This window comes from Ornithorhynchus anatinus, chromosome X5 (assembly GCF_004115215.2).
Source record: "Ornithorhynchus anatinus isolate Pmale09 chromosome X5, mOrnAna1.pri.v4, whole genome shotgun sequence".
Taxonomy (NCBI): Eukaryota; Metazoa; Chordata; class Mammalia; order Monotremata; family Ornithorhynchidae; genus Ornithorhynchus; species Ornithorhynchus anatinus.
Genome location: NC_041753.1, coordinates 1,235,070 through 1,258,513, shown reverse-complemented (window position 1 = coordinate 1,258,513; position 23,444 = coordinate 1,235,070). Strand labels below are relative to the sequence as shown.

The 23,444-nt window shown below is 69.3% G+C and overlaps 1 protein-coding gene across 4 annotated transcripts; it reads right to left on the bottom strand.

Moving 5' to 3' along the window:
* Positions 1 to 6,837: 6,837 nt before the first annotated feature.
* Positions 6,838 to 22,739, bottom strand: GATAD2B (GATA zinc finger domain containing 2B). 4 transcript variants are annotated; one of them, XM_029054805.2, is made up of 11 exons: positions 22,638 to 22,739; positions 12,544 to 12,876; positions 12,161 to 12,290; positions 11,929 to 12,060; positions 11,663 to 11,794; positions 11,374 to 11,544; positions 10,719 to 11,046; positions 9,723 to 9,925; positions 9,061 to 9,171; positions 7,204 to 7,321; positions 6,838 to 7,089 (listed from the first exon to the last, which is right to left on the bottom strand). In XM_029054805.2, exons 2-11 carry the CDS (start codon positions 12,873 to 12,875, stop codon positions 6,956 to 6,958), a joined length of 1,791 nt encoding a protein of 596 aa, XP_028910638.1. In that variant the 5' UTR covers position 12,876; positions 22,638 to 22,739; the 3' UTR covers positions 6,838 to 6,955. The 4 variants fall into 4 exon arrangements, with proteins under 4 accessions (XP_028910638.1, XP_028910637.1, XP_028910640.1 ...); XM_029054804.2 differs by having other exon boundaries at positions 10,719 to 11,043; XM_029054807.1 differs by lacking the exon at positions 22,638 to 22,739 and adding an exon at positions 16,990 to 17,048.
* Between the last annotated feature and the right edge of the window lie 705 nt (positions 22,740 to 23,444).

The following is a 23,444-nucleotide window of genomic DNA, read 5'->3' as shown; positions in this document are numbered from 1 at the left end:
CTGCTGCATCCACTAGACTACTCCGCTTCTCTATCTGCCCAGTATAACAATATTGTTATACCGTCCTCTCCCAAGCGCTCAGTCCAGTGCACTGCACACAGTAAGCACTCAATCGACTGAGGAGGGAGAGGGTGACAGACCACCTGGACAGGCCCAGCCCCGTTCCGGCGGGCGGGAAGGCGAGAGAATCCATCCTGGGGCTACATGAAGCCCGGAGTGGGCAGGGATTGTCTCTATTTCTGAACTATGCTTTCCAAGCGCTTAGTCGAGTGCTCTGCACCCAGTAGGCGCTCAATAAATACGACTGAACGAGTGAATACTTGAAGGCCGATTTTCCCCCTTGGGGGCGGGATTCACGTGCCTGCGTGGCTTTTGACCGCGCTCGCCCTCTGGCGGCGAAGGGTCGGTTGATCGTAACTACGCATGCGCCCGGGGCCGATGGAAGGGAACATTCCGCCGGCAGCCAATAGGAGCGCGGGACGACCCGGGGCCCCGCCCCCCGCCCCTCAGCCTACTCACTCAGTCGTCAGTCCATCAGTCAATCAATCAGTCAGTCAGTCTCTCTACCACTACTAATGATGGTATTTGTTAAGCCCTTACTATGTGCCAAGCCCTGTTCTAAGCGCTGGGGGAGACACAAAAAAAACCAAAAATGTTGGTATTTGTTAAGCGCTTACTATGTGCCGAGCACTGTTCTAAGCGCTGGGGTAGACATAGGGGAATCAGGTTGTCCCACGTGGGGCTCACAGTCTTAATCCCCATTTTACAGATGAGGGAACTGAGGCACAGAGAAGTTAAGTGACTTGCCCACAGTCACACAGCCGACAAGTGGCAGAGCCGGGATTCGAACTCATGAGCCCTGACTCCAAAGCCCGTGCTCTTTCCACTGAGCCACACAAGGTCATCGGGTGGGGCTCCCAGTCTTCATCCCCATTTGACAGATGAGGTCACTGAGGCCCAGAGAATAATAATAATGTTGGTATCTGTGAAGCGCTTACTAGGTGCACAGCACTGTTCTAAGCGCTGGGGCAGACACAGGATCACCAGGTTGTCCCACGTGAGGCTCGCAGTTAGTCCCCATTTGACAGATGAGGGAACTGAGGCACCGAGAAGTGAAGTGACTTGCCCACGGTCCCACAGCTGACAAGTGGCAGTGCCGGGATTAGAACCCACGACCTCTGACTCCCAAGGCCGGGCTCTTGCAGCTGAGCCACGCTACTTCTCAAGCTACTAAGCGCTCGGGAGCCTACGATGGAACAATAAACAGACCCATCCCCTGCCCACAACCAGCCTACCGAGGCACGGAAACTAGTTAGACTGCGCTTGGCACATAGTAAGCGCTCAACAAATATTATCGTTATTATTAGCAGTACGGGGAGCCCCATGTGGGACAGGGATTGTGTCCTACCTGATTAACCTGGATCTACTGCAGTGCTTAAAAAAGTGCATGGCACACGGTAAGTGCTTAAAAGATAGGATAAAATTAAAAGAAAGGTAAGTGACTCGCCCAAGGTCACCGTATCCCCTATGTCTTTGAATCTGCCCCCTTTAAACCCTTGATTATAATAATAATGTTGGTATTTGTTAAGCGCTTACTATGTGCAGAGCACCGTTCTAAGCGCTGGGGGAGATACAGGGTCATCAGGTTGTCCCATATGAGGCTCCCAGTTAATCCCCATTTTACAGATGAGGTCACTGAGGCCCAGAGAAGTGAAGTGACTTGCCCACAGTCACCCAGCTGACAAGTGGCAGAGCCGACATTCGAACCCATGACCTCTGACTCCCAAGCCCGGGCTCTTTCCACTGAGCCACGCTACTTCCCACCCTGCGCCCCACAGCACTTGTGTACCAATCCCCACCTGTGAGCTCGTTGTGGGCAGGGACTGTCACCGTTTACTGTTGGATTGTTCCTTCCCAAGCGCTTAGTACAGCGCTCTGCACACAATAAGCGCTCGATGCGCGCGATCGAATGAATGAATGACGACCGGCTCCTGGTGACTAGGAAACATGTCTAACAACTCTACTGTATTGATAATAGGATCGAATGAATGAATATTGTCAGTACTCCACACTGTCATTATTTCCAAGTGCTCAGTACAGCGCTCTGCACCAAGTAGGCGCACAATACATACCGCCGATGGATTAATCGAAGTGTTGGAATCGGGATTAGAAACCAGGCCGCCCCCGACTCGCAGTCCTCCGTTCTTTCCACCGGAGCGTGCCGCTCGGTGAAGTGACTTACCCAAGGTCCCACGGCAGACGAAGGGCGGGGGCGGAATTAGAACCCAGGTCCTTCGGACTCCCGGGCCCGGCGCTCTCCACTAGGCCACGAGGTGGGGGGCGTCGGGTGGGGGGACCTCGGGGCCCGGCCCCAATAATAATAATAATGTTGGTATCTGTTAAGCGCTTACTATGTGCAGAGCACTGTTCTAAGCGCTGGGGGAGATACAGGGGAATGAGGTCGTCCCACGTGAGGCTCCCAGTCTTCATCCCCATTTGACAGATGAGGGAACTGAGGCCCAGAGAAGTGAAGTGACTTGCCCACAGTCACGCAGCTGACAAGTGGCAGAACCGGGCAGAGCCCAAGTTACTGTGCAAGACCCCTAAAGCCCCTTTCCAGGCCGCCCCTCATTTGTGAGTTGGGTTGTGAAGCGCGCTGTCGCTCAGTGGCGAGAGCCCGGGCTTGGGAGTCAGAGGTCGTGGGTTCTAATCCCGCCTCTCCGCGGCTTCTCAGCTGTGTGACTTTATGCAAGTCACTTCACTGGGCCTCGGTTCCCTCATCTGTCAAATGGGGATGAAGCCTGATCACCTTGTATTTTCCCCGGCGCTTAGAACGGTGCTTGGCACATAGTAAGCGCATAACAAATATTATTATTGTTGTTGGGGAAGCTTGGCGGATTGGGGGTGGGGCAGACGGCGCCGGTGGGGGGTGGTCCGGGACCCCAGGCCCTCGGACCCCCACGCCCAAGCCAACTCACTTACCTTCCCTGGGCCTCGGTTCCCTCCTCTGGAAAACGGGGGTGAAGACTGCGAGCCCCACGTGGGCCGGGGCTTGGCGCTTAGTACAGTGTCCGGCACGGAGTAAGCGCTTAACCAGTACCACCATGAGGATGATGAGGATGGTGAACGCCGAGCGCCGCTTGGGTCTGGCGTGGGGGCGGTGGGGCTGCGGAGGAGAAGGCCCCGGGGGGGGGTCGAGGAAGAGGCGGGGGGGGGGGGGCTTGAGGGGAAGGGGCAGGGCGAAGCCCCCTCCCCACTTTCCCCTGCAGGAAGCGGAAGGCGGGGGGAGGCCCGGGGGCCGAGAGGTGAAAGGTCAGAGGGGGAGGGGGCGGGGCTCGGCCCTCCCCCACCCCACCAGCTCACCGCGGAGGGGGGGCGTCGGCCCGACGACCCCCTCCCCATCCCCCACAAGACCCCCCCCAGGGGCGACGCCCAATTTACCACGACGCTTCGCTTTACCTTGTATCTCCCCCAGCGCTTGGCCCATAGTAAGCGCTTCACAAATACCAACCTTTATTTCTTTTTATCTTCAAGGGCCCCGCCGACCCAATCAAGGGGGAGCCCCCTCCTCGCCTATCGCAATGGGCTCCACTTCCAAACCCCCATCACACCGAGGAAGCCGCCCTGGGCGCTTCGTAATAACCACCATGGTATTTGTTAAGCGTTAAGCTAAGCGCTGGGGCAGATGCAAGGCAATCAGGTGGCCCCACGTGGGGCTCACGGTCTTACTCTCCATTTTACAGAGGAGGGAACCGAGGCCCAGAGAAGCAGAGCAGACAGTGGCCGAGTCGGGATTAGAACCCACCTCCTCTGACTCCCCAGCCCGGGCTCTTGCCACCAAGCCCCGCTGCTTGGGACCCTCCCCCTCAAAAAAAAGCAGGGGCAGTAGGCCCCCTCCAACCGCTCCCCCCTCACGTCGGGGATAATAATAATAATAATAACGATGGCATTTGTTAAGCGCTTACTAGGTGCCAAGCACTGTTCTAAGAGCCGGGGGTAGACAAGGTCATCAGGGGGGTCCCTCACGAGGCTCCCGGTCTTCAGATGAGGTCACTGAGACACAGAGAAGTCAAGCGACACCCAGCCGACGAGTGGCGGAGGCGGGATTAGAACCCATGACCTCTGACTCCCAAGCCCGTGCTCTTTCCACCGAGGCACGCTGCTTACCAGAATAACGATAATAGTAATGATGACGAGGGGACTTTGTTAAGCGCTTACTAGAAATGGAGGCCCGCGCCCGACGGCAGGGGGCTGCACTCGATGACCTCCGGCCTCGCGTCCCGCCCCCGTCCCCTCCCCCGCCCCCCCCGGCCCTCCCCCAGCCAGCCGCGACAGGCGGGAGTAGAAAGCATTCATCTCTTTATTAAACATAGCTTGCAAGTGATAAATATTACAAAGGTTTTGTTTTTTGTTTTTTCATCCTTTTTCCAAAAATTAGCTTATCGTGCTCGCTGCCCCGCTCCGTCCCTCCCCCACCAGGCCGGAGATCGGGGCGCCCCCACCCCCTCCCCCTCCCCCCGGGGTTCCGCCCCCCCCCGCCCCTCTTATTCCGCTGGACCTCGGCTCCCACCCCCCTTCCCCCCCCACCTCAAACACCACGCAGAAAAGGGGTTTTTTTTTTGTTCTTTTTTGTTTTGTTTTTTTTAAGAAAAGTGGAAAGGGAGGATTTGGGGCGCCCCCCCCCCCGCCCCCCGCCCGAACAACCGCGCGCGTTGGGGGAGGGGCCCCCCTCCCCTCCTCCTCCCCCTCTCCCCCAGGGTCCCCGAAAGTGGGGAGGCGGGGTTGGGGCCTGGAAGACGGGAGGGGCATGGTGAGGAAGAAGGTGCCACCGCACGTGTTGTTGTATATCGGTATATTGTGTGTACATGCTGACGGACCAGTCGGGCCGGAGAGGAGGCGAGAACAGTGCAAATACAGTTACAGACCATAATACTCGGTTTCGGAGACCCTCCCCCTCCCCCCCACCTCCTGGGGGTGGCTGCTGGTGGCCTGGGGGGGGCGGGAGGGGGGGGTCCGGGGGGAAGGGGGGCAAGGCACAGTTTGGGGGGGGCGAGGAGGGCCAGGTGGCATCTGCACGGGGGGAGGGGGGAGGGGGGAGGGGAGGGTCTTCCCCAGCCCCCCCCCCAGCCCCTTTCCACGGATCATACACAGAACTGACACGGTACAGAATGACGTCACACGGCATCACAATATCCATGGCGGGGGGGGAGGGGGGGAGAACGCCCCCCCCCCATTTTTTTGTTTGGTTTTTTTTCTTTTCTTCTTCCCCTTTTTTTTCTACACAATGTACAGTTCCCGGTTTTTTTTGTTTTTTTTTTTTTCTTTTTTTCCTTAAATGGGTCAAGAAATAGCTTATATACATGAACAACTTCCCGTTATAACATGTCGGCAGCAAATATTATAACCCTAATGGGGATGTCGGGGGGGGGGGGGGGAGGGAAATAAATCCAACACGAAAGTAAAATATCAAGAAGCGTCTTTACAAAGCGGCTCTATAGCTGTCTCCTTAAAAAAAAAAAAAATTAAACAAAAATAAACAAACCCCGCCCCCCCCCCCCCGAAGTCAGGGCTGGGGTGGGTGGGGGTGGGGCGGGCTCTCTGGGCCTTGAAAAACTGGAGGGGGAGGGGGGAGGTGCGGGAAGAGCCGGAGCGGCGGCGGCGGGCGGAGCGGCGGGAGGAGCGGGAGGAGCGGGAAGAGCGGGGCGGCCCTCTCCCGCCCCCGCGCGGCGGCGGCCGGTATTGCACATTGCGCCCGCTCCTCTCGCCGCCGAGTGCGCCTGCGCGCCTCCGGACACCACCAAGAACCGGACCGGACTCCACCCCGCCGGACCGGACCGCGTGAGTGTGTGTCGTGGGGGCGGGGGGGGGGGGGGGGGGGAGGACGGAGGACTAAGGACCCCAGTCGCGATTGAAATGAACAAGGGCTAAAAGGTTCCCGAGAGAGAGAGCTCGGAGAGGGGAGGGGAAAGGGGGCAAGAGGCATAAGAATATATATTTATATATATATAATATATATATGGATACAGAGAGAGAATTTTTAAAATGATTCCGGCCCCCACCCGCCCCCCGGGAGATGACAGGCCCATCCCCAACCTCGCTTTCCCGCCCCCCACCCCCCCCCGCCACACGCCTCTCTGTGAGGGACCGAAGGCCCCCCTCCTCCGTAAGTGCTCATTGAATTGGGGAGGGGTCCTGGGGGGTCGGGGGAGGGGGGTCCCCCTGGGGTATCCCAGCCTTCCCGTGGGCTGTGCAGTCTCTACAAAGTGCCTTTACAGTCTTCGGACGGGGAAGGCGGGGGGGGGGGGGGGGGCGACGCCGGCCCCCGGCCAAACCCGGGACCCTCCCCGCCACCGCCTCGATGGCGGTCCCGGGGCGGGCGGGGGGGCACCCCCTTGGGCCCGGGACCCCTCACCTCCCACCCCGCAACCTTTCTCCGGCCGGCCGGCCCCTCCCCGGCCCCCCCGGGCCCCCCGCCCCCGGAGGACAAACGCAGCCACGCGAGGGCCCGGGGTCGGTTCGAGTCGACGTCGTTTAAAGAACGGAAAAGGGGACAGTGAGATTGAGAGCGAGAGACTGAGAGAGAGAGAGAGAGAGAGACGGCGGCTGGGGGGCCGAGAGGGGGGCCGGCGCGGGAAGGCCCCGGTCTCTGGCCGGGAGGAAAACGGAACGGTGCCCGCCCGGGGGGGTGGGGGGAGAGCGTTGGGGGCGATCGCTGGCGTGGGGGGACGCGAGGCGGAGCCCCCGCCTCCCGCCCCCACCGAGACCCTCGCTCAGGCCCCCGCCCCTCCCGCAGAGCCGGGACCCGGGGAGGGGGCCGAGAGGGTGGGGGGGGGCGGAGGGGGGGCGGCGGGGGTTTCTATCATCCGGTCATTTTTCCGTGCGGGGCGGGCACCGGGACCGGGACCGCATGCGGCGGGGAGGGGTCCGGGGAGGGTCCGGGGGTCCGGGGCTGGGGTTATTTCTGTCCGCTGATGGACTGCGATATAGAGCGGGGCGGGATCATGTCCAGCAGGTATTCCCGCTGCCGGTCCGCCAGGCTGGGGGTTTTGTGGCCTCCGATGCCCGTGTTCAGGTAGGCGATGTTGACACCTAGGCACGGGGGCGGGCGGGTGTCAGCGCGGCGCGGCCCGCCCCCGCCTCGCCCCGGCGGCTCCCCCGGCCCCCGGCCCCTCCTCCCCGGGCCCGCGGCCGCCCCCCGCCTACCTGGCATGCCGAGGAGGCCGCCCGCCACCGACAGCTGAGGCGCCTGTGCGAAGTTGGACAGCATGGAGCGGGCGGAGGTGGGGAGCCCGCGCTGCAGAGAGCTCTGGGGCTGGGGGGCCTGCGAGCGGGAGCACCGTCAGAATAATCGTAATCGCTGGGGTATCTGCCAAGCGCTCGCTAGGCGCCGAGCACCGCTCTAAGCGCCGGGGCGGATACGAGGTAAGTGGGTTGCCCCACTCGGGGCTCACGGTCTTGATCCCTATTTTACAGGCGAGGTCCCCCAGGCCCGGAGAAGGGAAGTGGCTTGTCCGAGGTCACGGGGCAGACGAGTGGCGGGGCCGGAATTAGAACCCAGGTCCTCTGACTCCCGGACCCGGGCTCTTTCCACTAAGCCACACCGCTCCCGGGGGGTCGCCTGGGGCGCCGAGGTGGGCCGAGGGGCACGGCTGGTGCTGGGGGAAGGTGACACACCCCTCTGAAACGCGCCCTTCCCCCCACCCCAACTTATTTATCTGTATTAACGTCCGTCTCCCCCCTTCCTCTAGACTATAAACTCCTGGCGGGCAGGGAACGTGTCTATTGTCGTACTGCGCTGACCCAAGCGGTTAACACAGTGCTCCGCACACAGGCGGCGCTCCCTAAATACGTGGCCTAGAGGAGCAGCGTGGCCCAGTGGAAAGAGCCCGGGCTTGGGAGTCAGAGGTCATGGGTTCGAATCCCAGCTCCGCCGCTTGCCAGCTGGGTGACTGTGGGCAAGTCACTTCACTGGGCCTCAGTGACCTCATCTGTCAAATGGGGACTAAAACCGTGAGCCCCACGTGGGACAACCTGATCACCTTGTATCCCCCCGGCGCTTAGAACAGCGCTTCCCACATAGTAAGCGCTTAACGAATACCACCATTGTTATTAGACCACGGGCCTGGGAGTCACGAGGTCGTGGGTTCTAATCCCGCCTCTGCCAGTTGTCTTGTGTTGTGACCGTGGGCAAGTCACTTCACTGGGCCTCGGTTCCCTCACCTGGAAAATGGGGATTGAGACCACGAGTCCCACGTGGGACAGGGACCGGGTCCGACCCGATTTGCTTGGATCCACCCAGCACTCAGTAAGGTGCCCGGCACACAGTAAGCGCTGACAAACGCCAGAATTATTATCATTAAATACAATCGACTGAACGCGTGAATGCTCCCCCGCCGATCCAGCCCCTTCGCCCGTCGGCCTCCTCGCCTTCCTCCCTGCCTCCCGTCTCTTCCCATTCCATTCCGGACTTGGCTCTTTGGCCCGGATCGTTTTTCCAAAAGAGGTTCAGCCCGTCTCCCCCCCCTCCTCGAGAACGTCCGGGGGTCGCCCATCCACCCCCGCGTCCCGCGGCCGCTCCTCGCCCTCGGCCCCTCGGCCCTCCGTCGCCTCGCCCCCTCCGACCTCGCCCGGCTGATGGCCCCCAACCCAGCCCGCGCGCCGCGTCCGCCTCATCGCCGCCACCCCTTTTCCTCGCCGCCGACCCCCTGTCCGCACGCTCCCCCTGGCCTGTTGCGCTGTACCCTTCCCAGCGCTCAGCCCGGTGCTCCGCCCACGGTGAGCGCTCGGCAAATACGACCAGAAATGAATGGAACTCCCTCCCCCTTCACGTCTGACGGACCGCCGCTCTCCCCAACTTCAAAACCCTCCCGATGGCTGAATCCAGTGCTCCGCGCAGGGGAAGGGTGCAATAAAAACGAGTGACTGACTTCTAAAAGCACACCTCCTCCAAGAGGCCTTCCCCGACTGAGCCTTCATTTCCCTTACCCCCTCTCGGGTGAGCGACCCACGCGCCGGGATCCGTCCCCCGCCCTTCCGCCCCCGGGCCCGCCGGCCGCTGACCTGGCGGAGCGTGTGGTGTCTCATGATGGTCTCCTGTTTACTGACGCTGGACACGGCCGGGGCGGTGGTGGGGGACAGGGCCCCCTGCTGCTGTAACCGCTGTTCGATCTCCTGCGGGGGCGGGGACGGGACCGTCGGTTCGGACGCCGCCTCCCTCCCCTCCGCCGCCGCCCCCGGTTGGGGGGGGGGGGGGGGGGGACCCGCTTCCAGTGGGGCGGGGTAGAAGCCGGCCTCCGGCTCCTTCCTCCTCCTCTTCTTCCTTCAATTCCTCCTCCTCCTCCTCCTTCCGCTCCACCTCATCCTCCTCTTCTCACTCCAGCTCCTCCTCCCGCTCCACTTCCTTGTCCTCCTCCTGCCGTTCCACTTCCTCCCTACTCCTCCTCTCTTCTGATCCTCCTCCACCTCATCCTCCTCCTCCTCCTCCCACTCCACTTCCTCGTCCTCCTCCTCCTGCCTCCTGATCCTCCTCCACCTCCTCCTCCTACTTCTCCTCCTCCCACTCCACTTCCTCCTCCTCCTCCTGTCATTCCACCTCCTCCCTACTCCTCCTCCCTCCCGATCCTCCTCCCCTTCCCTCTCCTCCTCCACCTCCTCCTCCCTCCTCCCCCTCCCCCACCTCCTCCTCCCGCTCCACTTCCTCGTCGGGCCGCGGCGGCCCCCACCTGCTCCTGCTGCAGGGCCTTGACGAAGGCGTTCTTGAGCCGGTTGGTGTGCTCCGCCTTGAGGGCCTTCTTCTGGTTGGAAGTCATGCACTGCTCGCACAGGATCTTCCCCGTCTTCTCCTGCTTCCAGTGCGGGGTGAAGTCCGTGCGGCACTGGGCGCACACGAACGGCTCCACGCGCAGGAACGAGGCGCACCCTTTCCCTGCGGCGAGGGGGGGGGGGGGCGCGCGCCCGTCAGGGCAGGGGCGGGGGCGGGGAGGGGAGGATGGAGACGCTCCCCCGTCCCTCTCCCACCTCCTCCCCGGCCCGGCGAGAACAAGAACCAGAGGCGACGCAGCGAGAGGGACCGGGGGTTAGAGCGCTCCGCCGCAGGTCGGGGAGATGGAGGTGGGGGACGAACCCGGTGGCAGGGGAGAGTTAAGAGACAGAGGAAGAGGTCACGGCCGGGGGGGGGGGAGGGGGGGGACCGGACGGGCGTGGAGACTCCTCTAAACGGTAAACTCGTTACGGGCGGGGATACTGTTCTACCGGACTCCCCCAAGTGCCCTGCACACGGTAAGCGACCCAATAAATACAATCGACTGCCCAGAGGAGCGGGCTCAATCAAACAACTCCTTCCTTCTCCAACCGCACGCGGCACCCCCAAAGGAATCCGGACACTTCTTCTGGTGGGGGGGATGCGCTTAGGGACGGAGAATCTTCCCCGGCACCCTGCCCGGCCAAACGGAGTCTTCCTCCAGGCTCAGCCTAGACCGTCAGGTCTCTGTGGGCGGGGGACGCCTCTACGTCACCCGTCCCACTGCACTCTCCCCAGCTCTCGGTACAGTGCTCCGCACCCAATAAATACGACGGTGAGCGAAAGGGAGGAGCCGGGAGGGCGGGCGGCGTCACCCGCCGCCTTGCGGGCTCCAGGCCGCTCGCCGGGGAACGGCCGGGCGGAGGCTCCGCCGCCTCCGGCGGGCCCCGCGCCGCCCCGGCGGCCCCGCGGACGCTACCTTGACTGTCGATGACGCTCTGCACCACCTCCTCCAGGCCCACCATGTAGATGAACTCGCTGTTGGCGGCGCTGGGCAGGAAGTGGAGCAGCGGGGCGGGCGGCTTCGGGGGCGGGATCTCCAGCAGCGTCTTCTCCAGCTGCTTGCGCAGGGCCAGCTTGGCCGCGGCCTGCGAGTTGGCGGCGTCGGCCAGGGCGCTGGGGCTGGGCAGCGGCGACGACCCGCGGGCCCCGGGCCCCGGCTGCATGTGGGACGCCAGGTTCATGTAGATGGCCGAGGAGGCCGCCGCCGCCGCCGTGCGCTGGCACGGGGCCGACGAGCTCGACTGCTGGCCGGGGCGGGGTGGCCGGCGGGGAGGGGAAGAGACGGAGAGTCGGCGGGGTGGGAGAGGGGGGACCGGCCCGGCCCCCCGGCCCCCCCGGGCCCCCTCCCGCCGGTCCATCCATCTGCGCCGCGTGCCGGGCGCTCGGGGAGAGGTCGGCGTCGCCGATGACCCGCCCCCCTCCCCCTCAGCCCCGTCCTCGCGGGTCGGCAGCTGAAAGGCGGGCGGGAGGCTCGTGTCTGGCCTTCGGGACGCCCCCCGGGCTCGGCCCCCCCCCCGGCCTTCCCCGCACCCCCCGTCCCGGCCCTCCCCGGCCCGGGGTCCCGCCCTCACCGGCTGGTAGTTGATGGGGGGGTTCATGTTGGGGGTGGCGGTGCGGACGAGGCCCGGCTTCGGGGGGCCGCGCTGGCCCTGCAGCTGGGTGGGGTTGGGAGCGATGACCCGCTGTGACATCAGCATGTGGGGGAGGGTCGCGTTGGTGGCCGAGCGGATGACGCTGTGACCCTGGGGGGAGGAGGGGGCCGGAGGCCCGGCGGTCAGAGCCGGAGGGGTCGGGGCCCGGGGGTCCGGCCGGCCGCCGCCCTCCGGCCCGCGCCCCGAGACCGCCCCCGTCCCCCCTCACCGGCAGCGTCCTCAGGTTCTGGGGCTCCGCCCCCTGGGCCCCGGGCCGGGCCGGCAGCTTGGACAGGCCCTGCTGACCGCCGTGGGCGGGAGACGGCGGGACGATGGAAGCCGCGTTCTGCACCACGGGAGTCTGCGAGGGCGGGGAGGAGGAGGAGGAGGAGGAAGAGGGTGGGCTCGGCTCTCCCGATCCATCAGCCGAGCGTTTACTACGCTCGGGGCGCTGTCCCCGGCCCCGACAGACACCTTCCCTGCCCGGCCCCTCACCTTCTGGACCACGTTCTCCTTCTGCAGCTGGCTCTGCCTCAGTTTCTTCAGCAGCACCAGGCGGGCCTCCTCCAGCCGGAGCTCGTCCCGCAACTGCTTGATGAGCTGCTGCCGCTCCTCCGTGCCCTTGCCCTGGGCGACCCGGACAGCGGGGCGTCAGGCCCGCCCGCCCCCGCCCCGCCGCGGCACCCCCTTCGCCCCCCCCCGCTCTCCGCCCCCCGGCCCCCTCCACCTTAAACATCTCCAGGTTGGCCGCCTTGAGCCTCTCCTCCATGCGGGAGCCGGAGCGCGGGCTGGACGCCTCGTTGTCGGACAGGACGATGACGTCGGGGGACGGGGTGAGCCGCCCCCGGTCCGGCTCGCTGCGGGGGGGGGGGGCGGGATGGTGACCGCGCGCGGGGGGCCGGGGCCGGTCGGTCCGCCGGCCCCGCCCGCCTCCGCCCTCCCGCCGGACCCGTGGGGGTGTGGACACCCCGCGGGGGTCCCGTCTCCACGTCCCGCCCCACTGGGGCGGCCCCCTCCCCCGCCCCCCGAGGACGGACACCGCGTCCCCCCCTCCCGCCTCCGGTCCCGCCCGAATCGAGGGTGCGCGGGCCGGGGGAGCCGGGGGGGTACCTGCGGCGGGCGCTCATGTCCACGGGCTCGTCGTTGATGTTCTCCTTGCCGGGCCGCCCGCCCGTCCGCCCGTCCCCGCCGTGGGGCCTCAGGCTCCCGTTGAGCTTCTCCTCGAAGGCCTTGGCGCCGTCCTGCTTGGAGGGCAGCTCGTGGGGCACCTCGATGCCCGCCAGGTCCTTGCGCTTGAGCAGCGCCAGCATCTTGAGCCGCTCCATGGCCTCGTGGCCCTCCACCTTCAGCCGCTTGGCCAGGGCGTCGTCCCGCTCGTCGGCCGGCTCCAGCCCGCGCTTCAGCAGGTTCAGGCGCAGCCCGTCCTCCGCCATCCTGTCCATCCTGCGGGGTGGCGGCCACCGTCAGGGCGGGGAGGGTCCGGGGTGGGGGGGAGGGAAACGACACGCCATCCTCCGCCCGTCTCGTCCACCCCGCGGGCCACGCGCGCGGCCTCTGGAGCTGGTCCTACAGGGTTGCACGGGGTGGCGTGGGGTGGGATGGGCGATGCCATCCTCCACCATCCCGCCCAGCCCGAGAGCCACCCACGCCCTCAGAGCGGGTCCCGGGGGGCGGGGCGGGAGAGAGAGGAGACGACGACGGGATGGTGCGTGTGTCGGGGGAAGAGGGCCGGGGACGACCTCCGGCCGGTCCAGCCCCCCGCCTCGGACCAAGCCACCGCCCCAAGGAGGGCAGGCTGGGTTTCAGGTGGGCTGCGGGGACCCCCGGACTCTCGGGCCGGCCGCCAGCCCGATGGGGAGAGCTCCTGGTGGACAAAGAGGGGTCTGTTACGTGGTCCTCTCCCAGGCGCTCGGCGCAGTGCTTTGCACACAGTAAGCGCTCAGCGGACACGACTGAACGAACGGGAGGAGGGGGAGGAGGCGGAGCAGGGCGGGGGACGGGAGTCGGAAGGGCCGACGGAGGAGGGCGGCCGCCCCACCGGGACCTCACCGGGGGCCGGGCGCCAGCCGTCCGCCCCGGCGCCCCGCCCCGCCCCGCCCGCGGAACCGCGCTAGAACCCGTTGCCGCGGCAGCCTCCGTGTCCTCGGAGAGCTCCACGCCCCCGCCCCCGACCGGCCTCGATCGATCAAACGATCGATCCGTCGATCCTACAGGAAGCCCCGCCGGCGAGGAGACTTGAATTCCCCCGCCCCCTCCGACGCCACCCCGTCGCTCTCCTACTTCAGCCCGGCCGGCCCGCTCCGCTCCCGACGCCGACCCTCTCGCCTACCTCGCCGCCGACCCCCGGCCCACGTCTTGCCCGTGGCCCGGAAAGCCCTCCCCCCTCAAAGCCCGCAGACGATGACTCTCCCCGCCCTCGGAGCCTCCTCCGAGAGGCCCTCCCTGACTAAGCCCCGCTTCCCTCTCCTCCCACTCCCTTCTGCGTCGCCCTGACTTGCTCCCGTAAACCATCCCCCGCAACCCCACGGCACTCGAGGACGTAGCTGCGCGTGATCCGTTCGCCCAGATTAACGTCCGTCTCCCCCTCTATCCTGGAAGCTCGTCGCGGGCAGGGAACGTGTCCGCTTACTGTCACGCTGGCCTCTCCCAAGCGCTCGGCACGGTGCCCCGCACACAGTAAGCGCTCGAGAAACGCAGTTGACGGAGGAAGCGGAGATGATCCCCGGCCTCGGGGCGCTTCCAGACCGGTAGAGGACTAGGACGCCGACGGGTGAAAAGACCCTCACGGGACCGCACCGGGCTTCGCCGGCCGAGGAAGGCCTCCCGGAGGAGGAGGGGATCCAGGAAGGCGGGCGCCGGTTCCGGGGCGGCCGGCCGCTCGGACTCTCCCTGGGGCCCGGGCCGACCGGCTCCCGGCGGGGGTCAGAGCCTGACCCCCGTGCCCGCCCGCTGCGGCCGCCCCCTCCCGCCCGGACCCCCGACGTCCCGCCCTCCGCTCCGGAGGCGTCCGAGCCTCCGGGCCCCCACCTCCTCCGGGAGGGCTCCCCCGCCCCGCCGCCCGGCCGGTCCGCCGATCGGTCAGCCCGACCTCGCCCCGGGGGTCGGCGGGGGTCCCCGGCCGCCCACGCCACCGAGCCGATAAGGTGGAGTCCCGCCCCCTGCCAGTCCCCACATGCGCGCGCACGCTCTGCTGGGGTCGGGTCGGGGCTCCCCCTTACCCGGCCCCTCCCGGGGGAGCCGTGAGGACCCGGGGGTCGGTGAGGGGAGGGGGCCGCAGCAGAAAGACCGGCCCCACCGATGGGCCAGGGTCCCAGGAACGGGGTCCCCCGGCTCCACCCCCCCCCCCCCCCCCGCCTCCTTCCCCACCCCCCTCCGGCTAATCCCGGCCAGATGGTCCCCGCCTGCCCGCCCCGGGGCCCGGGCCGGGGCCCACTCCCTCTGGGCTCCCCTCCCCTTCCAGCCGGCCTGCCTCTCTCGCCACTTCCCCGCTGGCCTCGCGGGCGGCCCCCGCCCCCGCGGGCGCCGCAGAGACGCCCCCCAAGGCGGCTGGGTGCATCCCCGACCCCCTCGGCTCGAGGGCCGAGGGTGGCCAGTGAGATGGGAATTGGGAATTCCCCCAGCCCCGGCCGCTGCCTACCCCCAGGGGACGGCCCTCCCTCAGGGCCGGGCCCCCACCCCGGGCTCAGGCCTTCCCCGGGGGACACCCCAAATCCAGGGGCTGGGGGAAGGGCCCGGGCCACGGACCGCGCGCTCCTACCCGTACACGGACCCCCCCCCCCCGCTCGGGCAGCACGGACCCCGGCCCCGCCGGGCGATCGCGCGTGTCGCGGTGAGGACGGTGGGATCGCCGGGCGCGACGCCACGCTTCGGAACGAGCGCCCGGCCGCCCGACACGGGCCCGGGGCCACCCCGGTCCCCGACCCGGCCGGGGACCCTTTCCTCCTCGGGTCCGGCCGCGCTCCCTCCCGCCGCGGCCCGACCCCGTCGTGGCGGATCCGCCCGCTCCCCGCCCCCCGCGAGGAGACGATCCGGCCCGGGCACGGGACGGCGACCGGACCCTCGGTCCCGTGCGCCCGCCCGCCCGCGCCCCGGAAGCCCACCTGGGAGGCAGACGGAGGGGCGGACCGACCCCCCCGGCCGGGGCGGGGCGGGCGTGGGGCCGTCTCGTCCTGGCGGCCGGGCCGGAGCGGGGACGGGGGCGCCGGGAGGGGGCCGTGGGTGGGAAGGGGCGGCCCGGGTCGACCCCCGGGCCCGAGCCTCCGCGCCGAGCAAGGCGAGGGGGCGGGGTGACGCAGGCGCCCGGCTCTCCCGGCGTCCGTGATTTCTCTCCTAGACTGCAGGGGCCTTCTTTGTGCTCCTCGCACACGCACGCACGCACACACACAGACGCGCACACACAGACACACACACACACACACGCACACGCGCACACACACGCGCGGCCCCGCGGCCCCTGGCTCGGGGCCAGCCCCCCGCCCGCCGGCCTACTCCATTCACACGGAGGGGCCGGGGCTCGGTCGGAAGAGGCTGGGGGAGGAGGAGGAGGAGGAGGGACGGACGGACGGACGGAAAAAGCAAGAATCCATCAGTGCTACAGACAAAAGAAATTAAAAAAAAAAAAACCCCCCCACACACGTGCGCACGCGCACACACGCAACACGCACTCTCTCCCCTTCCCTCCTGGCTCGGGGAGGGAGAAGGGGCCGGGGGACCCGGCGGGTCGGATCAACGCCCCCCCGGCCGCCCCTCCAAACCCCCCGCCCCCGGGCCCCCCGGGGGCCGGGGCCCGGTCCTCCCGAGGAAGCCCGGGCCTCGGCCGTGAGGGGAGGCGGCGGCGCCGAGGGGCGAAGGGAGGGCAGGGGGAGCGAGGCCGCGACGGCCCGCCGCGGGGGGCTCTGCCTTCCCGCCCCCTCCGTCCCCCTCCCCTCCGCCGGCCTCCCGGGCTCGGGGTGGTCTCCGGGGCCGGGGCGCCCCCCCCGCCCGTCACACTCCGCACTGTTTTCTGAAACAAAAGGCAGGGGGGTGGGGGGAAGGATGCTTTCCTTTTACCCATGGTGCCTCGCGGGGGCGGGGGGGGGGGGATAAAAAGGGAGAGCGAAGGAGGCAGGGAGGGCGGGAGAGGGGTGGGGGGAGACGAGAGGGAAGAGAACCAGTCGCAGCCGGTTTATAACCTCGGGACACGGAATTATCTCTTAATTTTTTTTAAGTCGTTTGCGGTCTAAAAGTCGGTCGGCCGGCCCCCTCCCCGGACCCCCGGCTCCCTCCCCTCGGCCCGGCCGCCCGGCCGCCGCCCGCGCCCGCCCGCTCCCTCCCGGGCCGGAGCCGGACCGGGCCGCCCTTCGACGGCCGTCCCGCCCGCCGTCGCCCGTCCCGCCGAGGCCCCGGGCCCACCCCCGGCCCAGAGGGCGGAAGGGGAAGACGGGGAGAGCGGGGGAGTGGAAGGGGTGCCCGGGGACGGGGACCGGGGATGGCGGTCACGTGGCGGGACGGGGGCGGGGGGTCTCGGACCCCCTCCCCCCCAGGCGTTTCCAGCGGGGGCCGCCCGACGCCGCTCACCCGCCCCGGGAAGCGTCCGGATGGACGCGTGCCAAGCGCCCGACGGTCCGCTCCAGGGGCGGCGGGGGCCCGTCGCGGCGCCGAGCCCCCGGCCGGCCCGGGGCGCGGCGGAGGGCGAGGTCGGGCCGGCCGGGGGACGGCAGCGCCCGCATCGCCCGGTCGCCCCTCGGGCCGGCGTGGGCCGGCTGCGAGGGGCCACGCCCCGGGCCCGCCCACCCCCGTCCCCGTCCCCGGGGCTCGGCGTGGCAGCGCTCGTCCGTCCAGAGGCGGCGGGGCGGGGGCGGGGGGTTGGACGTGGGCCGCGGAGCCCGGCGACCGCCGGGCCGGGGCCCGGTCCGGACGGGCTCCCGAGACCCCCGCCCTCCCGACCCCGGTGGTCCTCCTCCTCCTCCTCCAGCCTCGCAGCTAAGGGCCGGCCCCACCGACCCGCCGGCCCCCGACGGGTCCGAGATGCCCGAGCACCATCCCGATCCAGCCCCGGCGCCGCCCGCCGCTCCCGCCCAGAGACGGAGGCCGGACGGGGGGGGAGGGTCCCGTCCGCCCGGCCCCCTCCGGGGCCGGATCCGACGGCCGGTCCGACCCGGCCCCGCTTCCCGGGGGCTCCGACCCGAGGGGAGCCGGACGAGGCGGGGAAGGTGGGGAGCGGGGGACGACGGGGGGTCCGGATGCCGGCCGAGGGTGCGGCCGGACCCCCGGGGCCTGGCCTCCCTCGTTCCCGGGCGGGCCCGCCCCCACCGATATCCCCGTCTCCCCCTCTAGACCGGAAGCTCGACGAGGGCAGGGAAAGCGTCTCGTTCTGTCGCGCCGTCTTCTCCCGAGCGCTCGGCCCGGCGGTCTGCACACGGTAAACGCTCGATACGCACGACGGATCGACAGACCGACGATCCGCCTCCTAGGCGGCGTGGGCTGGGGCGGGCCGCTGCCCTCACTGGGCCTCGGTTTCTCCCTCCTTAAAACGGGGGCGAGGACGGCGGCGCGCCGAGCGGGGAGCCCCTGGAGGGCGGGGGTCGGGGACCGGGGACCGGGGCCCCGGGCCGGCCTGGACGCGCCGTCCCCACCGGAGAACTGGGGGGTGACCCCCCGCTGCGCCGGCCTGCAACCCGGCGCTCGCCCCGCCCGCCCGGCCCTGCTAGGGGCCCATCTCCTCCGGGAGGCCTTCCCCCCTCACCTCTCACCTGCCCACCCTTCTGCGGCACTCGGGGACTCGGGGTGCCTGCCCCCTGAACCCTCCCCTCGCCCCCCCCGACTCCCCATCCTGACACCGCCGCTCTCCCTGGGCACCGTTCGGCTTAACGCCCATCATCCCCCGCCCCGACAGACTCCGGCTCTCCTCCCGCTTCAAAGGCTCGCTTAAGGCCCGTCTCCTCCGGGAGGCCTTCCCTGACTGCGCCCTCCTTTCCTCTCCTGCGTCCCCCCCCCGACCGGCTCCCTTTATTCACCTCCCGTCCCAGCCCCACGCCGCTTACGTCCGCATCTCTCATTTATCGATTCCTTTTCACGTCTGACTCCCCCTCCGGACCGTCAGCCCGTCGTGGGCGGGGAACGTGCCTGGTGTAGGGTGACGCTGTCCTCTCCCAAGCGTTTAGCACCGTGCTCCGCGCGCGCTAAGGGCTCTATAAATACAACTCACTGACTGCTCGCCGGTCGGGGGTAGGGACGGGGCCTCCCGCCGTCGTCGTTCTCTCCCAAGAGCTCAGCGCAGCGCTCTGCACCGAAAACAAGGCCCCTGGCCCCCACCGCCAACTGAGGGATTGTTAGATACCCTCCCAGTCACGCAGACCGGCGCGTAGCACAGCACAGTCCAGGAACCCGGTGCGGCACGTCACGCTGGAGGTGCCCAGCACAACGCTCACCCGTGGGGAGCACCCAGCGCAGCGCCCTATGTGCAGGAGGAGCCTAGTACGGGGCTCCACCCCGGACCCGGGGGACCTGGGATGACAAGAACGATGGTATCTGTTCAGCGCTTACCACGTACCAAGTACCGCACCGAGCACTGAGGCAGACGCGAGATGGTCGGGTCAGACGCAGTCCCTGTCCCGCAGAGGGTCCCCGGCCCGCGTCCCCGTTTTACACAAGAGATGGCTGAGGCCCGGAGAAGTTAAGCGGCCTGCCCGACGGCAGCCCCGTCACTTGCGCGCTGCGTGACCTCGGGCCAGTCGCTGAGCTTCTCGGGGCCTCAGTTTCCCCGCCTGTAGAACAGGGAGATTCGAACCCCTGGCTCCCCGTTAGACAGCGGGCCCCGTGGGGGACGGAGACCGGCTCCCGCCTGCTTCAGAGTGGCTCAGTGGAAAGAGCCCGGGCTGGGGAGTCAGAGGTCATGGGTTCGAATCCCGGCTCTGCCACTTGTCAGCTGGGTGACCGTGGGCAAGTCACTTCACTTCTCTGGGCCTCAGTGACCTCATCTGTAAAATGGGGATTGAGACCGTGAGCCCCACGTGGGACGACCTGATTCCCCTGTGTCTACCCCAGCGCTTAGAACGGTGCTCGGCACAGGGTAAGCGCTTAACAAATACCAACATTATTATTATTCTCTTCCATCGACCTCGGAGCTTAACGAGTAGCACGGCGGTCCTCGGCACCGTTCCGATCGGGCCGGCTTCTAGGGGCAGCCGGGCCGCAGCCGCCGGCTACGCTTCTCCCGGTTCGCCTCCTCTGGCCCTCGGCAGGGGGACGGAGACTCACTCTGCCCACAACCCCGGAAAACCCACCGTCATCGGGCTGAGGCCGAGGGGAAGGATGGGGAGGGTCCCAGATGGGGGGGGGGGGGGGAGACAGAGGAGGGGACGCGGTCCAAGCCCAAGGAGGCCACCCCGGCCGGTTCCGGCAGAGCCGCGGCCCCCCAAGGCCCCGCCTGTCCACCTATTCGCCGGCCCGCCCGCCGCCAGGCCCTGAAAAAGAGAATAGCGTCTGCGACGGCTCCCGATGAAAACAGCTACGGGATCTGTTTAGCGCTCACTATGTGTCAAGCACCGTTGTGAGCCCTGGGATAGATACAAGGCCATCGGGTTGTCCCGCGCGGGGCTCTCGGTCGTAGTCCCCGTTTTACAGATGAGGCGACCGAGGCCCAGAAAGGCGAAGCGACTCGCCCAAGGTCACGCGGCTGACGAGCGGCGGAGCCGGGATGAGCCGACTCCAGTCCAGGGGGTGCGACAAAGCCTCCGCCGCTCTCGGGGGGCCGGGAGGGAATTGGGGGCGGGGGGGGACACCCCCCAAATCGGGACAGGCGAGGCCAGGGGCCGGGGGGCCCGCGGCGGACAGGGTGACGCGTCCATCCTCGCCGCCCACCTGCCGCCCGGAGAGAGGCGGCCGGGAAAGGCTAAAGGAAGCGGCGGCCGTTCGGCCCGGGCTGGGGAAGGACGGGGAGGGCTCCGAGATCCGCCCCGGGCTCGAGCTCGGCCCCTCGCTCCCCTCCTCTCCCCGTTTCGGAGCCCAGGGTCCACGGGGGACGGAGACCCTCCGGCCCGGGGCTCCGCGTCGGGCGGGCAGCCCCCCCGCTCCGGCAGGACGTCCCGCCCAGGGGAGGAGGGCCTCGCCAGAGCCCCTGCCTCCGCCCCGTCTCCGCCCCCCGCTCGGGGCCCCGGCCCGACTCGGGCCCGTCGGGACGGCAGCGGGCGGGCGAGGGGGAGGGCGCCGGCAGGGCCCGGGGTGGGACGGTCCGGCGGGTCTCCTCCCGGCCCGACGCCACGGCGCTCCATCCCGCTGCCCCCGCGAGGGGCCCAGGCCCACGGGAAGGGATGCCGCCGGGCACCCCCTGGAATGACGGCAGTGATGTGAATAACGGTCGCGGCGCTCGCCAGCCGCTCGACCGACGGGTCCGCTCCCGGATCGCTCGCCAACCGTCCGGCGCCGTAGTGGGCGCCGAGACCCGGGCTCGGTCCCTCCCCGCGGGGACCTCACGGCCCAAGGGGGAGAGAGAACAGACGTTCCTGCGGACACGAGGAAAGGGAGGCCCGGCGAACGGAGCGGCCCGAGGTCCCGCGGCGAGGTGCCGGGGCGGGGTTCGGGACCCGGCTCTCCCGCCTCCCAGGCCCGGGCTCCTCCCCCGGCGCGAGACGTCGGAATACCCTCGGCCACGAGCCTCGGGCCGGGGATCCGGTCGGGTCGCCCGGGGCCGGGGATGCCCCCCGGACCGCCCTACGGCCCCCGCGGCCTCCGGCTCCTGGGCCGGGGAACGAGCCGCCCCTCCCCCCCCCCCCGCGCCCACGCGCACGGCCGGGGCGAGGGAGAGGCCGGGCGGCGGACCCCGAGGCGGCGGCCCTCGGAGCCCGCCGGGCGGCCAGCGGGCCCGGGCCGGACGAGGCGGGGACGGGACGTCTCCGGGGACGCCGGACCGGAGTCCGGTCGAGCGGGCCGCGCCCCGGCGGTCCGGCCGGACGACGCGGGTCCCTTCTCGGTAGGCCCGTCCTCCCTCCAGCCGGGGGGGCCGGACCCCCGGGCGGGGACCGTCCCGCCGCTCCCCCGCGGCTGGGGACCCGGTGGCCGAGCGTCGCCCGGCGACGGGGCAGCGGGACGGTCACCGAGAGGAGGGGCGGGGGGGGCGGGGGGGGGCGGGCTGCCGACCCTTCCCCCGGCCAACTTCGGGTGGCGTCGCTCGATAGGCCGGAGGTGGGGCCCCTTTCTGCTGCGGGATGGGATTTCTTGGCGATGGGGACGGAGGAAGAAGAGGAGGAGGAGGAGGAGGAGGAGGAGGGAGGCCGAGTCCTGGGCCGCCTTTGCTCTGTCCCGGCATGCTCCGGGGCGGCGGCGGAGGGAGGAGGAGGAGGAGGAGGAGGAGGAAGGGGGCACCGGGGTGGGGGAGGGGAGGGCCCTTCCCGGACTCCCCCGGGCCTCCGTTGGGCCCACGAGCCTCGCCTCCGGTTCCAGCCGGGGCGGCGGGGGGAGGCTCGGGCCGGGCCGGTCCTTCCCCTCCCCCCCGGAGCCGACGGGCCACGCAGGGACCCGGGAGGAGGGGGGGGGGGGCTTCGACCTCCCCGACTTGGGCTCGGCCGCCCCCTCCCCCCGGGCCAAGATGGACCCCGCGCCGAGGGGCCGCGCTGGGGGGGGGGGGGGGGGGTGGGGTGGGGGCGGCCCAAGCCGCGCGGAACAGGAAGTGGCGGCGCGCGCGTGCCCCCCCCCCCCCCCCGCCCGGCGCGCGCCCGCCCCGGTGTCACGGCCATCGGGCTGTCAGCCCCGACGCCGCCATCGTCCTCAGCGTGTGCGTGTCCCCCTCCCCCGCCCCGCGGCCAGACATCGACGGGCCCCAGCCGCCCGGCGAGCCGTGGGAAGAGGGAGGGAGGGGAAGGACCGGCTGCCGCCCGGGGGGGGGTCTCCGGGGCCCCCGGGACTTTGGCGGGGGTCTCTTGGGGGGGGGGCTTTTTTCCCCCCACCGAGGCGCGCGGGCAGGAGAAAAGGAAGCCCCCCCCCACGCGGGGCGCCGCCGGGACGGGCAGGTCGGGGGAGGGGGGCGCGCGCCCGCGGGCGCGCGCCCCCGGCAGGCAGATGAGGCCACCGCGCGTGCGCGGGGGGAGGGGGCGAGGCGGGGGAGGCCCGAGAACGCGCCTGCGCGGCGACCGGCGCCCGCTCCCCCCTCCCTCTCTCTCTCTCCCGGCCCCCCCCCCCCCCCCCCCCCCGCGGCGGCCCGGAGCGGGGGGAGGCCGCGGTTCCCTCACCTGGAGGCGACGGCGGCGAGCCGGGTCCCGTCTCCTCAGGCGGCGGCGGCGGCTGCGGGCCCCGGGAGGGGAAGGCCGGGGGAGGAGGAGGGGCGGCCGGACCGGGGGCTGCGGCGCAAACGGTATCGGCGGCGGCGGGACGGCGGGCGCACCGGCGGCGGCGGCGGCGGCGAGTGCACCGGCGACGGCGGCGACGGCGGCGGCCCCACACAAACAAGGACGCTGATTGGGCAGCTGCCAAGCGGGCCGGCCCCGCCCCCTCCCCCCACGCCACGACGCCCATTGGGCCCCGCGGGCCGGCGGGCCCGCCCCCCTGCCCCCGGCTCCGCCAATGGCGGCCGCGCTCGGCGGGGGGCGCCCCGCCCCCCGGGGCCCCATTGGCCGGCGCGGCGGCCGACGGACGGGGCCGCGGGCCAATGGGGAGGGCCGGGGGGGGGGCGCTCGCGCTCACATCCGGGCCTCCCGCGGCCCATTAAGCGTCGGGGGACGGAAAATCGGAGCGGGCCGCCGCTTCGCCTTCGAGGCTTTTTGTCCCCCGGGCGGCCGCCGTCCCTCGGCCCCGCCCCTCCCCCCCACCCCGCCTCGCGCTTCTCCTCTACTAAGCGCCGGCCTGGGGCCCCGACCCCATTTTACGGACGAGGAAACTGAGGCCCGGGGAAGCGCCCCCTGCCCCCACTCGCCCCTATTCAGTCAACCCTTGGGGGTGCAAAGCACTGTGCTAAACCTGACGTCCCCCCCCAGCTCGTGTGGGCAAGGACGGTGTCTGCTTCTTCAAAAAAAAGAAAAATGTTGGTATTTATTAAGCGC